This window comes from Chelonia mydas, chromosome 20 (assembly GCF_015237465.2).
Source record: "Chelonia mydas isolate rCheMyd1 chromosome 20, rCheMyd1.pri.v2, whole genome shotgun sequence".
Taxonomy (NCBI): Eukaryota; Metazoa; Chordata; order Testudines; family Cheloniidae; genus Chelonia; species Chelonia mydas.
In genome coordinates, this window is record NC_051260.2 from 6,150,192 (window position 1) to 6,172,530 (window position 22,339).

General features: G+C 48.8%; 1 protein-coding gene across 1 annotated transcript; it reads right to left on the reverse strand.

The window, feature by feature from the left end:
• Positions 1-795: 795 nt before the first annotated feature.
• On the reverse strand, positions 796-21,092 carry LOC102937262 (keratin, type II cytoskeletal cochleal). The gene is made up of 9 exons (XM_037883817.2): positions 20,553-21,092; positions 19,563-19,771; positions 14,834-14,894; positions 14,530-14,625; positions 9,774-9,938; positions 9,515-9,640; positions 7,094-7,314; positions 5,750-5,784; positions 796-3,065 (listed from the first exon to the last, which is right to left on the reverse strand). The coding sequence occupies exons 1-9, from the start codon at positions 20,967-20,969 to the stop codon at positions 2,878-2,880; spliced, it is 1,518 nt and encodes a 505-aa protein (XP_037739745.1). The 5' UTR covers positions 20,970-21,092; the 3' UTR covers positions 796-2,877.
• Positions 21,093-22,339: the final 1,247 nt, after the last annotated feature.

Sequence of the window (22,339 nt, forward strand, 5' to 3'; positions counted from 1 at the left end):
AGTCAGTGACTATGAATCCAGTGCTCTAATACTCCAGGGACAAGGATGCTATAAAGGGAGCCCAAATAGATAATAAGACATGCCATTTTTTAGAAGCTCCCAGGCTTTCCTGCCCCCAACTTCAGTATGCAGAATTCCACAGGCAAGAAAACCAACTGTGATTGCAAATGACTACAATGGGTTAACTTTATTAAAGGCATGATGCACACTCCCATATCACAAACTCAGGAAACTTCAACCGCAGCTACATTGCAGAGAAGATATGGTTGATAATGCAACACAAAATTCTTTGCAGGGATTTTTGTTTTGTCTCTCATACAGTCACAACAACAACAACAAATGTGAATGGGGTAATTAGTTATTTCCATGAGACATTTAAACCTAAAGACCTGTCTTGACTGGCATAGCCAGTTATTGTAATGAAATAAGAACACACCTAGCCCAGTATCCTGTCTGCAACAGTGACCAGTACCAGAGCTTCAGGGGGAGTGTACAGAACAGACGTGGACAGATCCACCTCTTTCGTTTTCCCCTCCCAGCTTCTGGCAGTCAGAGGTTTAGGATTGCCTCAAGCATGGAATTGCATCCCTGACCATCTTGGCTAAAAGCCATTGATGGACCTATCCTCCGTTAACTTCTTTAGCTCTTTGTTGAACCCAGTTACACTTTTGGCCATCACAACATCTCCTGGCAACAAGTTCCACAGGATAATTGTGCGTTGGGTGAAAAACTATTTGCTCTTGTTTGTGTTAAACCTTCTGCCAATTCATTTCACTGGGTGACCCTGAGTTTTTGTATTATGGGAAAGGGCAAAAAACACGCCCCTACTCACTTTTCCTGCACCATTCATGATTTTATAGTCTATCATATCCCCCCTCTTAAACAAGGACAGAGCATGATCTTCCTTAGCTCTGGCAGAGACCTCAGAATCAAGGAAACAATTCTCACTCCTCGGGGCCAGTTTTTTAATACTTTCTAATGCTTTGGTGGAGGCGTTGTGGTATTGTATTGGTGTCAATGAGATCAATACCAGCCCTATTACTATCTTAAGCATCTGAACCCAAAGATAGAATAAGTATAGCACTGATAGTAACCTAAAGATATCTGAGCAATTTCTAGCCGCACTCCGGCTTCTTTTATGGCAATCAGGGAGAGTCAAGCAGGTCTCTGTTCTTCATTACAATTCCCAACCCATAAGCTTTTTATTCATTCTTTCTTACACTGCAGCCACAAAGCTCTCTGGGCCAAATGACGTCACCCATGTTGTAGCAAAACCACAAAAGAACTGGGAAGACAAGGCATTCGCTGTATAAACTACAGAGTAACAAAAGAGGAAGAGCGTGGGAAAAATCTGCATCGGAAAGCGACGACAACTAGACTTTTAGTGGCAGATCCTCAGCTGCAGTAAGTAGCACACCTCCTCTGAAGTTAATAAAGTGACATCGATTTATACCAGCTGATGGGTTGTGTGCTTGGATGAAAATGAATTCAGTTAGACTTAGGAAAATCGAGCGTATCTCTGCTGAAGTCAACAGACTAGCACTTTGCGTGTGAGAGGAATCTGAAGCCCTCCTTGGGCCAGAATTTCAGCCGGTATAAATGTGTATAACTCCACTGAAGCCAATGCTATGCTGATTTACACCAGAAGTGTATCTGGTCCATTGTCTGCTGCATGTGATATTAAAGGTGTATGGAGTAAGATCCCAGTGTTTGCAACTTATGTCATCATTTACAATTAAGCAAAGGAGTTGCAGAGTGTCAAACACCACCTGTCTGAGTGACAGCACTTTGCACACATATAAATGACAATACAAGCTTCAAGAGTCCCTAAATATTTCTACCATAGATAAACTCTTTGGGCTTGGTTCTCCTGTCACTTGCCTCACTTTTATGTCTTTACAATTCCAGAGGCTTTTATGGAGTCACTCCTGATTTGCACCGGTGTAAGTGAGAACAGAATGTAGTAACCATATTGCTTACATTTTGTGGTGAAACAAATTAATTCCCACCCTCTGCACGCTTTTAAAAGAAGATTGTTAATGCAGTTTGTACTGAAATAACAAAGTAAACTCTTATGGGCCATGGCACCATGTATTATCTTGGAATGGTGGAAATAAACGGAAGCTATTTATTTTTGATCCAGCATACCAGATTGAAAAAAGAGTGGCCAGAAGAGAGGCCCAAGGCTGAAGAATGTATTGCAAAATTTAAAGTAATTTTTTGGACATTTAGTTTTGGGCAATTTTATGCCCTTCAAGCTTCACTGTGTGTGCGTGAATTTCTGCATTCTAAAAAGCCAAGTTTAAATCTGTCTGCATTTTTTTCTGTAGAAAGAAAGAAAGAAAGAAAGAAAGAAAGAAGCCAACTTCTTTTTTTAACAAAACATTTTTGGATTCTTAACTAAGAGCTGGGGTTTTCAAAACAGCCTAGGGGGTTTAGGTGCCCAAATCCTATTCAGAGGGAGTTCAGCACCTTATTCGCTTGGGCTCATTTGAAAAATCCCAGCAGAAATTTAGAAAAACTTGATGTTCAAATGGTTTTGCCTTTGGGTGGGTGAAATTCACCTTCATGCAAAGAACCAGACAAAGGGCTATAGTAGGACTTAAGTCACGTGTAGGCATTATCCTGCCCTCTGCACAGGGGTGAATTTCACCCTAGATCCTGCTCTTGGTGGCAAAGCTCAATGGGGCAGAGTCAAGCCCTGGGCTGTCTGCGGTGGGGTCATGCACTGTGATGTATCTTACTGGCATTTCATTCATCACTGCACAATTTTGCAACCAGTTTGGCTGTCAGGAGACAATAAAACCTTTGTCTTTCTATGCCATTTATTTATTTTTGTACTCATATTCCAGCAGTGATGAGCTTGGTTTTTGGAGCTTAGTTCCTGTCACTTCTTCTTCTGAAAGAGGTCGTCCTCAGAGAGTACGCTTTCATACCACCAGGGCTCCCTCCGGAGGAAAAGGAGAGTCCCCCGCTGCCCATTCCGCTTCCCAGGCCAGTTCCTCCTCCAAAGCCATACCCACTCGCGCTGCTGTATCCGCCTCCAGCACTAGAATTGACCACAGCTATGGTGCAAAAACAAAACCATCATAAATGCCTGGGTTTGCAGATCCACTCCAGTCAGGAGAGCACAATGCAATTGCAGCTGTGCCCAGCTGGTGCAGAGAGGGCCTGATTCTCCATCGCCCTGCACCTTGTGTCATGATTCACCCCAGTTCAAAGAGACTGCCAAGTGTACAAAGCAGCCATTTTGAGTGTACTTTGCACTGATTTTGCACTGGTGTAAATCACAACAAAGGGTGCAGAACAATGGAGAATCAGGCCAAAATGGTGTCATGGGAACAGGAGCATGACCTGGCAACAAGGCCCCAGTCCTGCATTAAGAAGCACGTCTGCCCACCCCTGTACCCATGCAGACTCCCATTCACAATGGGACTCCCACAAGGAAGCAGGAGTCTGCACTAGTGTATCTCATTGCAGGATCAGGGCCTAAGGGTGGCCAGTGCATGGCAAATGGTGCATTTTGGTGCTAGCTAGAGCTGTGTGGCAACTGGATTTTTCCTTTTCACAGGAAATTCCATGCATCCAAAAAACATTCTGTTCCAGAATAGAATGAAAAACAAATTTGAAATTTTAGTTGAAATAATTTTTTAAAACAACTGTTTCAGATTGATCGAAACGTTTCTTTTCAGTTTTGGCTTTTGAAAAAGAATTAACTTGCCTATTATCAAATAAAAGAAATTAAACGAAAAGTCTTTTTGAAATGTACAATTGGAACGCTCCATTCAGATTTTTTAAATGACATTTCATTGAAATCGACACGTTTCTGCAAAACCCTTTGGTTTCAACAAAATGGCATTTTCCGATGGAGAAATGTTCAGTCAGAAAATTTCTGACCAGGTTTAGTGCTAACATCGCACTGACAGAACGTCTGGTGGATGAGTATTTTGGATGGCTCCAGCAGAGTCTCCCCCATCAAAGTCAACTGAGCCCCACTTCACGATACAACAGCCTTATTGACTTCAATGGGATTATTGATGTACTTAAATTTAAGCATGGGCTAAAGTGATTTGCTGGGGCTAGAATATTCAAAATAAATAAATACATGAATAACCATTATGGAAAAATCCTGTCAAATTTGATAGGAAGTTATCCATTTTCACACACACTCTCATATTAAGCTGCCATTTATAAAGGGTTCAATAAATGACCAATAGGTACTAGAAGCATGTCACAGTCAAGAGGGGTATGTGTCATAAACAATTATAACTGCACAGCCTGGCACAATAAAAGTGTCGCACAGTGAGTGGAACCAATTTTTGCCCCTCTACACTGCGAGTGCGGTAAGTAAACAGGCTACGTCTGCACTGCATGCTGGGGCTGTGAGTCCCAGCTCCTGTAGCTCATCTGAGCTAGCACGCTAAACACAGCAGCAGAGCTGCGGCAGCTCTGGCGGTGGGGTTCAGGAAGGTTTGTACGTGGGGCAGCTACCATGGCTGCGCTCGTGATTTTAAAGCCCTAACTCAAGTGAGCGCTGGCGTGAGTATGGCTACTCAAGCTGGGAATCACGCCCCTAGCTCCTAGCCGTGTCAATGAGAATCAGGCTCTGTAGGTTTGGAGGGTGCGTGAAAGGTCTATAGCAGGGGTGGGGATCCTATAGCTGGCGGGCCGGATCCGGCCTGCTGCTTCATTTCATACCGCCCGGGGCAAGTGTCTGCGCCGTGGGCCGGAAGCCCCGAGACTCGGCACTCCCCGGCCTGTGGGGCTGGAGCTGTGAGCGCTGGCTCGCCAGAAGTCCGGTCGGCTCTGCGCAGTGACCAGCCGCGACCAGCATGTCCCTGCAGCCCCTAGGAGCAGGGGCAATCCACGCGCTGCCCCCGCCCCCTGTGCCGGCTTCGCAGCTCCCATTGGCCGGAGGAACCGCAGCCAATGGGAGCTGTGGGAGCAGCGCCTGCAGGCACGGGCAGCACGCGCCGCACAGAGCCTCCTGGCCCCTCCGCCTGGGAGCCGGGCATGGCGGCCGCTTCTGGGAGCAGCGCAGAGCCAGGGCAGGCAGGGAGCCTGCCTTAGTCCCGCTGCGCAGCTGACTGGGAGCCACCTGAGGTAAGCGCCACCCAAACAGAGCCCACACCCTGAACCCCCTGCCCCAGGTCAGAACCCACTCCCGCACCCGAACTCCCTCCCAGACCCCCCCCCACACCCCTGCCCCAGCCCTGAGCCACCTCCCACACCCAAACTCCGTCCCAGAGCCCACACCCCAACCCTCCTCCCGCACCCCAACCCCCTACCCCAGCCCTGAGCCACCTCCTGCACTCCAAACCACTTGGCCCCAGCCCGGAGGCCCCTCCTGCACCCTAAACCCCTCATCCTCAGCCCCACACCAGCATCCGCACCCCCAGCCGGAGCCCTCACCACCTCCTGCACCCCAACCCCCTGCCCCAGCCTGGAGCCCCCTCCTGCACCCTGAACCCCTCATTTCTGGCCCCACCCCAGAGCCTAGGGGAAGCCCTGAACCTTTCCCCCTCCCCTCCCCCGTGGGGCTTTGTGTGGCCCATGACTGATTTTTTCGGGGGGTCAGTGGCCCTTGATAGAAGAAAGGTTCGCCACCCCTGGTCTATAGGATACTATTGGGGTCTTCCTCATTCATTTTCTCTAGGGATCCAATAAAATCAAATCAATGGCCTGTGAACTTCGAAGCACGTTTTCTCCAACCTCTCTAGGGAAGGAATTAATTGTAAAGCCAACTCACAGATGCTGACATTGCCAACGTGGTCCCCAGCCAACCTGTGGAGGGAGGAAAACAAAGGCAAGAAAGAAGAAGTTTGGTTAGACTTCTCATCAGATATGGTACCCAGAGGCTTTTGGCTTTGAAGACCAGCACAATGGGAATGTATTATGATTGCTATTATAAATAATGAATACGAGACAGCTGTATCATCAGGTACTTTATCCATTACTAACAAATGTGCTTCATCCCTTCAAGACATGCATTGTTAATGGCACGTCCGACTCCGACAGGAGCTGATGGGGTAAATCTGGTTGAAAATTTTCCATCTACGTGAGTTATTTTTAATAGAAAACCATTTTGTTGGGGGTTTTTGTTTTTTTTTTACGAAATGGATGTTTCCATGGAAAATGTCCCTTTGGTCAAAACAATTTTGGAATTTGGGTTCAAAAAATGAAAATTTTCCCACACCCAATAATCTGTTTCTACACTGAATTTTTTTTTGCCAGCAAGAGAAAACAGAACATGCTTTGAGCAGGGGGTGGGACTAGATGACCTCCTGAGGTCCCTTCCAACCCTGAGATTCTACGATTCTATGATTTATTTAAAAAAATGAAATGTTTCAAAGAAAAATCCCGTCAAAACTAAAAAAAAAAAATTCATTTTCATTGAAATTTTTCACCGGGGAAAAAATCAGCTCGAAATGGGATTTTTGCCATTGATGTCCATGGGAACGCAGCAGGGCACTAAAATCTGTTCTGGGCTCGCGTGGGACTGATGTGGTGCATTCGCTTTTCCCTGCCTCTGGGGTTAACTGTTCTCCCACCTCCACGAATATTCCCAATCGACAGACACACCTTTGCAGTAATGCCCCAATTCAGAGAGGAGCTGAGAACTTGCCTCTCCCATTGATGATGACGGTCATTGAACCCCATCTCTCAGGATCAGGTCCTGTAAGTCATTTACCTTTATGGAGCAGTTTTAAAGCCCTGAATCCTGCTCCAGTTAAGACAGTGGTAAAACTCGTTGACATCAAAGGAAGTAGGACTGAACCCTGGATACAGTAAATGATGTCTCATGGGAAACTGTGAACAACACTGGATCTGATTCCTCACTGCCTGGCGCCTGTCACCATTCACCCCCACGTGCAAAACCGGTGTAATGCCCCCGTTCTGATGTGGGAGCATCACACATCTTCTTTGCACAGGTGTAAATAACCATTTAAAGAGTAGGACAATGGAGAAATGGGTCCTTCTTTCTAGAAACGATTTTGCGTGCTGCACACACCATGGGTCAGACCCTCTGGGGTAAATTGGCCTAGTTCTGATGAACTATGCCAATGATTTTAGGCCTGTATATTGCACCCACCTGCTCTCTTCTCCCTCCAGCAGCTTTCTGTAGGTGGCGATCTCGATATCCAGGGCCAGCTTGACGTTCATCAGATCTTGGTACTCCCGCAGCTGGCGGGCCATGTCCTGCTTGGCTTTATTCAGGGCAGCCTCCAGCTCCTCCTGTTTTGCCATGGCGTCTTTGATGGCCCTCTCGCCACGTTCCTCGGCCTCAGCAATGGCTGCCTCCAGCTTGGCACGCTACAAGTGCACAACACGGGACTTCAGTGTGTGTTTCAGCCCCTTGGTGTGGTATTTCTGTTCTACTATCTAGCTATGCCCTCTATGGTATCCATCCATCCCTCTACGCCATCTATGGTATTCATCCATGCATGACATCTATAGTATCCATCCATCCCTCTATGCCATCTATGGTATTCATCCATCCATTGTTGTACTGGATGGACAGACACACAAATAGCTAGACCTATCCATCTATCTATCCATCCATCTATCTGTCGATGACATCTTTGTATCAGCGAGAGATACACACAGAGAGAGATGGACTATCTATCTATTTATCTATGTATCTAATCTAGGCATTCCCAATGCACAATGAGTTAGTTGACTTCTTCTTAGAAGTCACTCCAGCTGGAGCTGCCATTCTAGATTGGACCTTGGGTCCATCTATGGTAGTTGGGCAATGAGCAAGACCTGACCTTCCAGAGGAGGACAAAAGACTCCCAGTGCAATCTGCCTGTCTACAGATGGATTGTATTTCTAGTGCACCCTTTACTGTAGGATCAACATTACATACATATGTAGAATAATACAACTGTTGGGTTGGAAGGCTTGCTTTTAAACTCCCATTCATTATTCAAAAGCCGCTTTACTGGCTCACACTATTTGCTTATGAATGTGTGTTCCAGCCACCCTGCCCTGAAACCAAATAAACACCGCTGAGTGATTTACAATAGCTTATCTCCCCACTTTTTGTGCACTCTGGTTATTCATTGCAAATATCCACGCCTTGCAGGCAGTGAGCCATCAGCTTTGCAGGAGTTTTAAACATCCCTTTGATGCACTGATTAAAGCGGCAGGATGAAGTGAAGAAAAACCCCAGCCTGGCTGAATGAGTGGATCGTGTGCACACCTGGCTCTTCCCTGATACAGAAAGGGAGTGGAGAAGTTAGGTGGATGGATCATAGAAGTCAGAGATGGCAAAGAATTGGAGCGTTATGTCCCTCTCCGTAACCCATGCAGGATTGCTCCCTATTGCACTGAAATTAAAAACCCTGGATGGCTCGTGGCAGCTGACTTGGGCTTGTGGGTCTCAGGCTGTGGGGCTGTAAAACTGCATTGTAGACCTTGGGGTAGAGTGGCCATATGTCCCGTTTTGGCTGGGACGGTCCCTTTGTGGCAAAGGTGGGCATTTGTCAAAAAAGTGGGGTGTGAAAGAACATGCGGGGGGCGAGTGGGGATGCCAGCCCCGTGCAGAGTGGGAGGCAGGGCTCAGGCAGGGGGCAGACAGGGCTTAAGCAAACAGCTACGCCAGCCCCAGCCTTGCGTGGGGGGCAGGCAGGGCTCGGGGGACCAGCGATGCCAGCCCTGCGTGGGGGGGCTCGGGCAAGCAGCTCAGGACAATCCTGTGTGGGGGGAGGCAGCGGAAGGTCTCAGGCTAGCCCCACACAGTGTCTCTTTTTCCCTTTGGGAAATATGGTCACCCTACATTGAGGCTCAGGTTGGAGCCTGGGCTCTGAGATCCTCCCCCATCACGGGATCCACCTTGAATTGTCCCTTAGAGTATATACTAACTACCTATGCTAAACAATGTGTTCCACCTTGAATTTAGCTGTGACGCTCGAAGTTCTTTTCCCAGACCTGAAGAAGAGCTCTGTGTTGTTTCTCTCACCAACAGAAGTTGGTCCAATAAAAGATATTATCTCCCCTGCATTGTCTCTCTATTAACCTGTGTGTCAAGCGCATCTGCTGCAGTGCTTCATGGGAGTTGTAGTCCCCTGTTCCTCGTGGCCCCATTCTTCTTTATGGGCCCGGCTCGCCAGTCAGACTCCATCCTCCATGATGCACTGGAGTGCCTCGCTGTGGCTGAGCCATCATGACATAGAGCCAGGAATAGAAACCACGTTTCCCGACTCCTACAAGAGTGCCCTATCCACTAGACCATGACTGTAATGGAAATACTCCCAGAGTAAAGCACTGGCCAGTGGAAGTCATGGTGGCAGTACTGGGATCAATATAATGAGGGACACCTGGACATTTGGCTGTTGCCTTCCCTCGCAAGATCTTCCTCTTCTGACATTATAACTGCAGCTTTCTCCAAGTGCTTTTAATAGGCACTGACCTTAAGACCTCTTACTGTATTTATGAACCTTCTTTCTATTAAATTCATGACTCAACACTCTCTGGAAGAAGCAGCAGGAAAACCCGGCCAACGCCTCACCTGGCTTTTCACGTTGTCAATTTCAGCCTGCAGTCTGTGGATCATGCGGTTAATCTCCGTGATCTCGGTCTTGGTGTTGCGCAGTTCATCCCCGTGTTTCCCCGCAGTGGCCTGCAGCGTCTCAAACTGTGGTACACAACAACAGCTCCATAAAGGACAGTCATCATGGTAGCTCTCAATGGCCCCTCACAGACTAGCCTCTCCAGACACATATTAAATAGCAGAAACTCCGAGTTCCCCTATTTCCATCATCGCTCACCTTGGTTTGGTACCAGGACTCAGCTTCCATTCGGCTCTTGTTGGCCATTTCCTCGTACTGCGCTTTGACCTCAGCGATGATGCTGTCCATATCCAGGTTTCGGCTGTTGTCCATGCTGAGGACCACAGAGGTGTCAGAGACCTGTGCCTGCAGCTCACGAAGTTCCTGCGAATTACATTAAACACATTATAATCTCAATTGGCTAATTTTCTATCTCAGCTGAGCTTCGGGGTTGCCAACTTTCTATCTGCAGAAGACCGAACACCCTTGCCCCGCTCCCTGCCCCGCTCCTTTTCCAAGGCCACGCCCCCCTGCTCACGCCATCTCCCTCCCTCCGTCGCTCGCTCTCCCCCACCCTCGCTCACTCACTCATTTTCATCGGGCTGGGGTAGGTGTTTGGGGTGCGGAGGGTGGGGAGTGGTGGTGAGGGCTACTGGTATGGGCTCTGGGGTGGGGCTGGGGATGAGGGGTTTGAGGTGCAGGAGAGGGCTTTGGGCTGAGGCAGGGGGTTGGGGTATGAGAGGGGGTATGGGATCTAGGCTGGGGGGTGTGGGCTCTGGGATGGGGCCATAAATGAGGGGTTCAGGGTGCAGGAGGGGGATCCAGGATGGGGCAGGGGGTTGGGGTGTGGGGGGGTAAGGGCTCCAGCTGCGGGTACAGGCTCTGGGATGGGACCAGAGATGAGGGGTTTGGGGTGCAGGAGAGGGCTCCGGCCTGAGACAGGGGGTTGGGGTGTGGGAGGGGGTATGGCCTATGGTCTGGGGGGTGCAGGCTCTGGAGTGGGGCCATAAATGAGGGGTTCAGGGTGCAGGAGAGAGATCCAGGCTGGGACGGGGGTTGGGGTGTGGGGGGAGTGAGAGTTCTGGCTGGGGGTGTGGGCTCTGGGGTGGGGCCAGGTTTGAGGTGCAAGAGGGGGCTCTGGGCTGGGGGAGGGGGCTGGGGAGCAGGAGGGGATGGGGGCTCTGAGCGGCGCTTACCTCAGGGGGCTCCTGGGAAGCTGCCAGCATCTCTCTCCGGCTCCTAAGCGGAGGCACGACCACGTGTCTCTCTGCACTGCCTGCACCTGCAGGCACCGCCCCCTCAGCTCCCACTGTCCAGGGTTCCTGGCCAATGGAAGCAGCTGAGCTGGTGCTGGGGGCGGGGGCAGCGCACAGAGCCCCCGTGGCCACCCCTCTGCCTAGGAGCCAGAGGGAGATGCCGGCAGCTTTCCGGGAGTCACACAGGAGCTTGACTTTTAACGTCAGTGGTGCTGACCCGCAGCCGCCAGGGTCCCTGGGTTCCAAAACCAGACACCTGACAACCCTAGCTGAGCTGTCTGATCTCTCTCTTCTGTTCTAAGGTGTTACTTGTAGAAACCAATTAAGATCAGAAAAGAGAAGCAAAGGAAAGGAAAGGAGATAAGAAGAAACTTGTCAAATAAATCATTAGCCAGGAAGGAATCCAACTAAGTGTCACAATACAGTAGCTGCCAAAACAGATCATTCTGATGCTGCAAGGTGAAGAAAAAAAGCAGAGATGTACCTGACACCTGTATCCAAACTCACCCAAAGTTTAAGGGGGTCAAGGAGCTTTGCCCCTCTGTAGAGAAAAGAGCCCAGCTGTGATGTGAAGGGGCAGATCCAAATTCATTCAAAGTTTGGATCCAGAGTTTTGGATCAGGCCCAACTTTACTACAAAGTTAGGGCCAGATTCTACCACTCTTAGCCAAGGATGTAAAGAGACTATCTCGCCATCTGAGCAAGCCAGGTTTAAAGTAAGAGGGCAGGGAGGGATAAATTAGAGATGGCTGCTCCTACTCTCCCTAGCAAAGGCAGTGAGAGCTCCTGCAATGGGGTGACCACCCCACACGGGACTAAAAGGGTTAAGGTGGCCAGGCAGGCCAATGAACTCCAGAGGCTGGAGGAAGAGCCAGGAGTAGGGAACTAATTGGAAGCAGGTTCAGCTGGGCAGGAACAGGTGGGGCCTGTAGAAAGCCAGGTAGCTGGCAAAAGTTGAGGAGTGCTGGGAAAGGCTGCAGGAAGGCAGGCAGCCGTCACTCCCTGGGAAGCGGGAGAAGGTTTGGAGCTGGTACACCCAGAGGGAGAAGGGGAACCAGGTGTGGTAGGAAGCAGTCTAGGGAAGGAGCAGTGAGGACGGAGAGAGGAAAGCCCAGAATGGCTGAGCTGGGGGGGGTCCCTGGACTGGAACCTGGAATTGAGGGCAGGCCTGGGTTCCCCTGCCAGCCACTGAGGGAGTGAATGGGAAGACTGCCTAGGATGGCTGGACAGGAAAGACTGGAAGGGGGAAAGTGCTGAGCGATCTAGCCGGAAGGAAGAAGATGCTGCGGTTCCTGGAGTGAGAGTGTGGCTGCAGACCAGAGGGAGAAGCGGAGCAATGGCATGCAAACTGCAGAAGGGGCGTCAACCTCAAGAGCTAATCCCCAGAGTGACCAGGAGGAGGCGCCAGACCAGAGGGGAGTGGTGCACTCTGTGACAATTTGGTGGAGAACGCAGGCACATGGTTGCTCTTGCTACAAGGGGAGGTTGAGAGACTGTGGTGGACTGTGAAAGACTGTATAAGGCAGTTACCCTGATGCAAGGGGAGCAGGACAGACTATAATAGAGACACTTGAGGCAAAGCGGCAACGGAGCCGCGGTGCGCGGAAGCTTTCTTTGCAGAAGGCATTTAGACCCTCCCAGGCTGGACTCCAGAATCCCCCCACCCCCTGCAGAAGTTGGGGGGATGACAAACAGCAGGGATGGATCCAGGCCCTGCTGCAGCAGGTGCTGGAGAACCCGCAGAGACAGTGGGAGACACGTTGGTATGTGCAGAATTATTTGGCGCAGCTGGCCAAACTGCAGCAGGCTCTAGTTATAAGCTCCTGCAGGACGAAATTAGTAGAGGCCGCAGGGATCGAGATAGGAAGGAAGATATCGGAGCTAGGAGGCTGGAGGCCTGGGCACCAGGAGTGTTATGCCTGTGAGTGAGGAGAACACCAGAAAAGGGAATGCCCCTACTAGGATGGGGAAGAGGGGAAATCCCCAAAGAGTGCGTCCTGTGGGGAGAACAGGAAAAGGAGGGGCATGTTTTGCCTGTGGTCAGTGGGGGCACCTCTGGAGGAGATGCCCATACATGAGCTGTGAGGTGAAGGCAAGCCCAGGGGAAGGGGCTGCGCAAGAGAAGGCCAAAAGGAAGCCTTGCTGACAAGGCAAAGACAAGGGTTTGCTTTGGGTGCCATAAGGCTGGCCATGTAAAAAGGCATTGCATTGCCCACTTAAGAGAGGGTGTGGTAGCAAAGGGGAAGTATGGGTCCCAATGAGGCAGGAAAAAAGGGATTATGAGATAGAACAATTGGGACAGAGAGGGCCCAGGTGAACGTAGGAACGACCACAGAAGGGCAGCAGACTACGGTGGGGACCCAGACCCTGACGGAAAGGGTATTGGAGGCTTTCCAATCGGAATTGGAGGGAGGCCCAAGGTGGAGTCTTCAGGCATTATGACCAGGACTCAGTGAACTTCTTTTGCCACCAGAAAATCAATATTAATTTTTTTTTAGCTTGCCCCACTTGCATCTTCTGCAGTAAACTCCCTGCAGAAGGAAACCTGTGATCCCCTGGCTCCCGAGTCTGTTTAAATACAAAGCTCACATGGAACAAAGAGCCGGATTTGCTAAGCGGTGATTTGAGTCGTCCGTGCAAATTACGATCAACCAGGGGGCCTACACATGTTGCCACAGGAAGAGCTCCATTGTCAACTGTCCAGGACCCAAAGGGAAAATTTCGAAGTGGGGTATAAATTAAGGCTGTTTGAAAATTTTCCACTGAAACTGAAAATTGGATTTTTGACTAAGCAAAATAAAATTTTGTGAGAAGTGTCTGGTTTCCAGGGCAAATTTCAATTTTTGGCGAGAAAATGGAAAGCCTGAAAACGAAAATATTTTGATGATTAAATGCCACGGTGGTGCCTCATGAGTAATTGAAGTGCTTTGTGCCCCCATTCTCCTGTATAGACCAGGGTCCCCAGTTGGACTTCATCTTCCATGTTGCACCACTGCTTTGTGAGTGCCGTACTACACGGCTTTCCCCTACCATAAGGAAGGACTGTGGTGCAACATGGGAGACATAGTCTGACTAGGGAGTCTGGTCTATAGAAGAGAATGAGGTCCTGGAAGTACAACTCACAGGAGGCACAAGGATGGCATTTCACAATCAAAATATGTGGGGTTTTCGCCAAATATTTTGTCTAAAACACACACACACACTTGCATTTTCCAATCAGCTCTATTAGAAATGCAGTCACAAAATAAATTCACAACACTAGAGTTCTTCTTCAGCTCTTGTGTCTTTCATCACGGATGACAAGAAATCATTGCATGAGATCACAGGGACTGCAAACTTCATTTGATCAGTTTTACCCTCAAGCTGTTGCCTGGGTGGCCATGGACTGTATTTTATGACACCGGGAGACTGGGACAAATATAGCACTTTAGGGCTTCATTTTTGAGCATCACTGAACAGATCCTCACAGTCTGAACCTCTTGCCCATATGCATAGGACCTGATTCTCCTCCTTACAAACGTATAACTCTATTATCTTTCCGGAAGCTATTCCTGATTCTCACTTGTTTAAGTGAGAGAAAAATCAAGGTCTATCCATCCAATCATCCATAATATTTACATACCATAGCCACAAATCACGAAGCATCTCCTTGGAAACGTCAATCACTGATGGAGTTACACATTATCAGTCTGTCTATGATAGAGGGAAAGGGCACTTACTGCTTCGTAGAGAGACCTCAGGAAGTTGATCTCATCGGTCAAGGCATCTACCTTGGCCTCCAGCTCCACCTTGTTCATGTAGGAAGCGTCGACATCCTGAAGAATAATCAGAGACACCAAGTTTGGCTTCAGTGGAGGTCAGGGGTGCTCATTGTCTCTGAAAATCAGGGTGTTTATTCAGGTGCCCAGATAAGGATTCGGGTGTTGCCTACGTCCAGGGCTAGTCTATACTAGAAACGTTACCGCACCTCCGGCCCTTTGAAACTCAACTTCTGCGATTTCGTTCAAAGATTGTGCCACTCACCTTTTTGAGAACGACAAACTCATTCTCTGCTGTCGTGCGCTTGTTGATTTCATCTTCGTACCTGATGGGAGGAAAGGAAGCGGCGTGCGTGAGAGTGAAAGCTGGTCAGGAGTTTTTAGACAAAACATTTTCTCGTTGTAAAACGCCCGTTTGTGGAAACGGACACTATCGGTTTGGATAAATCTCCCGATTTGAGAAATGGTTTTTTTTTTTCATTTTGAAATTGTAGAAACAGGACTGTTTTACGTTTTAGACACAAAGCTTCATTTTTCGGTTCCAAGTGACTTTTTTGTTTTGAACTTTCACTTCATTTTCTTGACCTTAAAAATAGCCTTAAAAATGTTAAAACGTTGAAATTGAAACACAACATTTCAGTTGGGCCCAATCTGATCTTTTCCCAGATTATCAGTTTACACAAATCTGGGGGATTTTGACTTTTTGTTTTGATATGGGGTGGGAAAAAAGTCAAATCTCAGAAACTCTCATGGAATGGGAAAGCACCCACCTCTAGCTAGACCCCAGCCAAAAATTCACAATGAATAACTTAGCTGATCAATTTAGCCTCTTGCTCCATTTGAGAATCATCTCCAGTCAGTGTATGATTTCCCACGATGTGTTTGTCATTTGAAATTGTTTGCTGCAGGTTCTGCAGAGTGCTATTTAAAGTGGGGGGGGCCACATAGATTTGCTCCCTCCCTCATCTTACCCTCCTTTTCCCTTCTTAGGGCTCCCCCAAGCCGCCTGACCTCCCAGCCTATGAGCAGCCCCTACACTCACACCCTCCAAATTTAAGCAAATAATCCTTAGCCCTAGATCCTCAGCTGGTATAAATCAGTGATGGTACTACTCCTATTTACATCAGCTGAGGGCCTGACCCTTGGTCTGCCCAAACAGCTCATTGCAAGTGTCTAATATTTGAAATTCATGCTGTGTTATTTGTCTTTGATTGGACACATAAGTCACATGCTATTGTTTAGGCTGCCTGTTTGGATGAGCGGTAACTCATGGAATCAGGTTCCTGGTGCAAATAGTCACAACTTCCTCCCCAAGATACCCACCAAAAGCAAATGCTGGTGCAAAAAGGGTGTGAACAGTTACAGCAAATTCGTCCAAACATCTTCCAAACTTGTCTGGCAGTATTTCCTCCTCCTCGTTATCATTGCTATTGTTATGCATATCTTTATACCAGGATTTCAAAGCATTTTGCAGGCATTGATTAAGCCTCAATATACCAGTAGAAGGTAAGCAAGTGTAATTAGTCCCCTTTCACAAATGGGGAAACTGAGTCACAGAGAGGCTATGGCTCAAATTTTCCAGTGCTCTCTAATTTGGGCTGCATCAGTTTCTGGTTATCCATTTTTATCACTAGCTGTTTGTACTACAGTCGCATCTAGGAGCCCGGGTGACGGACCAGGACCCCATTATGCAAGGCACTGTACAATCACAGAGCAAAAAGACCCATCTTTAGATGCAATGGGCTAGATCCTTTACATCTTTCCACAGTCTTAACTGGAGCCACACTAATTTACACCCCCTGAGGATCTGGCTCATAAACCCTGATTTTTAAGAATGCTGAACATTCATAACTCCAACTGAAATTAACCGGCACTACTGGAGCCCAGCGGCACCTCTGAAATGCAGGTCTGCACGTAAGTCACTTGCCCAAGTGAATCCACAGCAGAGTGGAAAATGCAACCTGGAACAACCTGAAACCCAGTACAACAGCCCCTGAAATCCCCAGCAGAGCAACGCCGTGTTTTTCATTCTAGCTGAGCAGAGCCAAGGAGCTGTCTGTGAGATACTGTTGTTGGGATCATAATAGCTGCTCTGTTTGCTTACACGGCTGCTGCACAGCTGGTACAAAACCAAAGTGCTTTGAGGAACCTTGAGTTTAACAGGCACCCTGTAGGCTGCAGTTCTGGTTTATGTTGCCTGCAGCAGAACGGTGCGTTGCATATACAGAGTCAGGTCTTCGGCTCGTAAAACTCAATGCGACTCCATTGAAATCAATGGAGCTGCACGAATTTATAGGAGCTGAGGATCTGGCATTCGTGAGCGAATTGCATACCCTGACGTTGACACTGGCATGCTCTGCACACAGAACCCGTAGTATGGAGAGAAAGGGAATGAAATAAGTGAACGGATGCCAAAGGAGTTACCTGCCTCACCCCAAATAAGGGTATGTCTTCTGTGCATGTAGGTCTGAGCCCAAGCCCCTTCCATCCGCATACAAATCATTCTGACTTGGGTCAGCAAGCATCCCGGTCCCAGAACCCTGCTTGGCCAGAGGGTCAGAGGCCAAGTCCCGCTCAGCGGATGGGTCCAAGCCCTGTCATTTTGCAGTGTGGATGCAGCTCAAGCCACGGACCCGAGTCAGAAGGACTGCGTCATACACTATGAATGTATTAGCACAGCTGGGAGACCCGGGTCCAGCAATTGTAAGCCCCAGTTTACAATGCAGTGTGGATGGTCAAGCGCAGATGTGGAAACACCAAGTCCACAAGCCTGGGTCCCACAGACCCGGGTTTACAATGCAGTGTTGGCATGCCCGTTATCGGTGCCAATCCAGGTACCGAATTCAGTATGACTCGCGCCTGATCGGACGTATAGTGGTGTAAATCAGGAGCAACTCCACTGATGTTACTGGTGTAAAACTGATATGAGTGAGAGAAGAATCACAACCATCTTGATTAGCTTCATGCTTCAAATTCTTAGGGCCCGATTCTTATTTACACTTTGACCCTTTTTTACACTGCTCTGCCTTTGTAAAGGGGCCTTGCAGTGAGGGTTAATTACAGGCACACTCAATTTAAGACCCCTTCACCTTGCCAGAGCATTGAAGTCCCTGTGCTTGATTCTCTACTGCCTTTGCACCTGGGCAGGCATTCACCCCCACTTTGCACGGCACCAGAGAAGCTACACTTACGCCAGCTGAGGATCCTGGGCTGAGGAATGGAAGCTTTTTAAATCCTCTTCGCACAGGGGTAAAGCACTGCTCCATAGGTGAGATATTAATAAACCAAGCAAGGGGGGACATCCGTTAGGCAGGAGATAATGCAACCCCCAACAGTCTTTGTTTTGTTTCATCTACACGCCCCCTCAGCTGCACCTGTGCAGGGATTACCGGTTATTGACTTTTCTCCTGACACTCCCGGGGGTTTATCTGCACTATTTACAGTTCCTGTCTGCTCCAGTTTGCCAACTCAGATGGGCGTGGCCTGGGATGAAAGAACGAGGAGTGGTTTGAGTTGGACTTTCCCAAAGGAGTTGGTTAAGATTGAGAAGCCCCTTGTTAGGTCACAAGTCATTTCCCCCCCCCCCACTGTTTCCATGGGACTATGTCAACGACAGGTATGTAACATTATGAATCATAAGGACCTACGGTATAGGCAGTGTTGCCTACTGGATAGTGCTCTGGACTGGGGCTTGGGGCATGTCTACACTCCCCACGTTACAGCGCAGCCGTGGCAGCACTGGGACGTGGGCAATGTAGACACGCTTTAGGGCCGGGAGAGAGCACTCCCAATAGAAAAACCCCACCCCGAATGAGCAGCAGTAGCTTTAGCGATAAAGCGCTGTCTATCCTGGCGCTTTTCAGTGCTAAAACTTTTGTCGCTCGGGGGGGGGGTGTTTTTTCATACCCCTGAATGACAAAAATTTTAGCACTGAAAGTGGCAGTGTAGACACAGCTTCGGGAGACCTGTCTCTGCCACTGGCCTGCTGCGTGGCCTTAAGCAAGTCATTTCACTGCCCTGTGCCTCAGTTTCCCCATCTGTAAAAGCGTTGTAAAGTGCATTGAGACCTACTGACAAACTGTGCTGTATAAGAGCTAGGTATTATTATCTTTAATAGCTGTGATATATGCAATTTAGCATTTTATATGATGATGTTGTGACATTACCAAACCAGAACATGGTGATGTTTTCAGGAAGAACTGTTTTGAAAGCGCCATTCCACACACAAAAAAACTGAAAAAATTCCTCTTGTCTGTTACAATTCAGAACCAAAACACATTCTGAAACGTCAGCATTTCCCCCCGGGAGTGGAAATGCTGTTTCCCAGCCGTCTTTAGTACAAAGTCTCTGTCTGCAAACAAAGCTTTCTCCCTGGCTGCAATCGATCTGTCTTTCCTGCTGGAGAGGGTTTCCGTTCCCTCTTCCAATACTGTAACTCAGCCAAAGGTCAACCACTGACTACAGGGTTGGAAATCTCTTCTGAATGAGCCATCTCAATTGCCTTGGCACATGCAGATCACGTCCCTTAGACGTTTAGATAGATTCTACAGAACTGTGTTGCTAGAAGCGCGTGTGTACAAATGTAACACCGGCAGACCCTGGTCGTCGGTGGGCGGGATCGAACCTGGGACCTCAGTGCATGAGCCTCTACTGCATGAACTAAAAGCTATTTGGGGACACATACAAACACACCCCCATATGGCCCTGAGCTAAGGCTGTAGAGCAGACTCATTAATATCACACACACACACACACATACACACACACATCTCGGTGCCACTAGATGGGACAGAGCACCACACCAAGAGGTGTGGCGGGATACACAAGCAAGAGCAAGCAATTACTGTGCTGGCGTGTAAGCTATTTTCTGCAGGGGGTCGTAGTCCCCTGCCTTAGAAAGGATCCCCCATTGAAGAGCCTGAGCCATCTTTGCAAGGATGTCAGACAGCTCTCCCGGGCTCAGCATACCGTTAGACAACTAGATGATACATTACTTGTTCCTGAAATCCTCCACAAGATCCTGCATGTTCTTCAGCTCGCCCTCCAGGCGCCCTTTGTCATTCAGCCACCCGTCGAGCTGCCTCCGCAGGTTGTTGATGTAGGCCTCAAACATGGGAGCAATGTTGCTGCGGGTGGTCTTTTGGTCCTGCAGGAGGCTCCATTTGGTCTCCAGTACTTTGTTTTGCTGCTCCAGGAAGCGGACCTGCAAGCCAGGAGGGGAACCAGACCTTGTTATAACGGCACAAAGCTAGGAGAACAGTCTATCACTGCAAAGACATGCACGTTATACGAGATGTGGGGGAAGGGAAAGGCATCTGAACTATTCAGGGAGAGGGTTTGAGATTCTGAAACGAGATAACACCCCAGATTTCTTACTACTGGTTCACTAGGCAAATGCAGCTTTTTCTTGTTAGAGAGGGACAGATTTGGCTTCCCTTGGGAATCTGCCTAATGACTTTGAGGGTAACTGGATCATAGAGCTGAACGCCCGTCACCCTTCGAGGGGATTTAAAAACTCCCAGCCTGGATTCCCATCCAAATTTTACAAATGGGTCAGTTGCCCAACTGGGGTAAAAAATTGACTGGGGTGTCAATTAACTTCAGTAGAGCCACACCGATTTACAGCAAGCCTTGAGAACAGGTCAACTCAAAGCCCCAGATCCAAGCACCGCCTTGAATTTGGTGGCGTTGGATTGGCACGCAGATTGGATTGGGGCTTCTGAAATCCCTGGGATTTTTACAGCGTAGCCTAGGTTCCCTGAATGGCCCCAGCTTAATCAACAAGGAGCAAGCACCAAGGCCTTCACTGAAGCAAAAATTGTTGTGGAAGTCAACATGAGTAAGAATTCAATAAGGGCTACAGGGTAATTTTACCATCCATCTTTAGAACTACGGGGCCTGATCCAAAGTCTAGGGAAAGTCCCCCGCTGGTTTCACTGGGGTTTGGATCATCTCCTGAGTTGCCACCCGTTTCTGCATCTCACCTTGTCTATGAAGGAGGCGAATTTGTTGTTGAGGGTCTTGATCTGCTCCTTCTCCTCTTTACGGACCATCTGGAGGGTGGGGTCGATCTGCACGTTGAGGGGCGTCAGGAGGCTCTGGTTGATGGTCACCTCTTGGATGCCGGCAGGTGCGAACCCACCACCGGCTCCTGCGCCAAACCCAGCGCCCAGCCCATATCCAGAGTGGACGCTGTAGGAGCTGCCTCCTCCAGCGCCCAGCGAAATCCTCTTGTTGGCAGAGCCTAGGCTATAGAGACTGGAGCTGCCAAAGCCACCTGCCCTTCCCAAGCCGGCACCCCCGCCCAAGGCACGGGTCGAGGAGACAGTGCTGACTCGGACCTGTCTAAAGCCCCCTGGGGGAGCAGCCGAGCGAGAACTGAAACTTACAGACCTCGACATGGTTACTGGGCTGGGTTCTGTTCTTCCCCTCCCGAGAAAGCTCAGGCAGGCTACAGGGGAGATCAGGAGAGATCAAGTGCGTCCCTCTGAGCCTCCCTCTCCTTTTATCCGTTAGAAGAGCGGGGCTTGGTTTGAGGGCAGAGAAAGGATCATTTTACGGAGGGGTGGGTGTGTCTGGCAGCTGGCCTACCTCATTCAACCTGCTGAAGGCGGAGCATTGACATAGTATCTCTGCTCTCCTCTCACAGATGTTAGCAGAGGGTTCTTTTACTCCTGAACCTTCCTTTGTTTCCTTGCGGCTTAGCGAGAACTTTCACAGCCTCGAGACATGGGCATTATTTTGGATATTTCCTCTAGGTTCACACAAGCAAAAATAAAAGGCAGCCATCCCCTAGCAGTAATTTCAAACACAGGGGGACCTGACTCTCATTTACACAAAGCCCCTTTACACTCCTCTGGCTCTGCACAGGAGCCTTAAAAAGGAGCAAATGCACGTGAGGTTGCCAGGGCTGTTCTCCATGACACAGCCAGAATGGGGGGAAAGGGGCCTTTTGAGAATCAAGCCCAGACAATCTGACATAAATCAAGAAATCTACTGCAACCACCTTACTTCCTCCACAAGAAACAATACAGTAGAACCTCAAACACCTTGATAACGGAGGTTGTTCAGAACTCTGAAATATTCGTAACTCTGAACGAAACATTAGGGTGGTTCTTTCAAACGTTTACAGCTGAACATTGACTTAATGCAGCTTTGAGACTTTACTATGCAGGAAAAAATGCCACGTTCCCTTGATTTTTATTAGTTTACATTTAACACGGTACGGTCCCGTATTTGCGTTTGTTTTTGCTTGTTTTTCTCTGCTGCTGCCTGATTGCGCATTTCTGGTTCCAAATGCGGTGTGTGGTTGACTGGTCAGTTCCTAACTCTGGTGTTCGTAACGCTCAGGTTCTACTGTATATGGCAGATCCCAGTTAAACTTCACAGAGCAGGAGAAATAAGGAAAGGCACTCAGTGAGCGCTCCTCTGAACGGAGCTGCAGCCTATATTATAGACGAGCCACGCAGTGTGCCTGGCATCTTTCCATTTCTTCTGACTTGTTTCCCTTCTTGATCTAAAATAAAAGCCAGCTGAGCCTGGAAGTGCGTGTTTTGCACTCTGGGCAAGGAAACGTGCACCTGTGTAGCTCTGTGGTCAAAACAAGGAAGGTCAGATGGATGGGGTAATCCATCTGACTCCCGCACAGAAGGAGGCACAAAGTAAAAATATTTTTGAAAGCCTCTCCCACTTCTGAATGTCTGCAACAAGAAAGGGTATGTCCCTGCTAGGCTCTTTAAGCCCTGCCCTGATATTTGAAAATCGTGCATGG

Coding starts and splice junctions, on each gene's coding strand:
- LOC102937262 (XM_037883817.2), bottom strand. CDS start 20,969: ATGTCGAGGTCTGTAAGTTTCAGTTCTCGCTCGGCTGCTCCCCCAGGG. Junction 7,315..9,514: donor TTGACAACGTGAAAAGCCAG/GTGAGGCGTTGG, acceptor GTGCACTTGTAG/CGTGCCAAGCTGGAGGCAGC. Junction 5,785..7,093: donor CTGGAGGGAGAAGAGAGCAG/GTGGGTGCAATA, acceptor CTCCCTCCACAG/GTTGGCTGGGGACCACGTTG.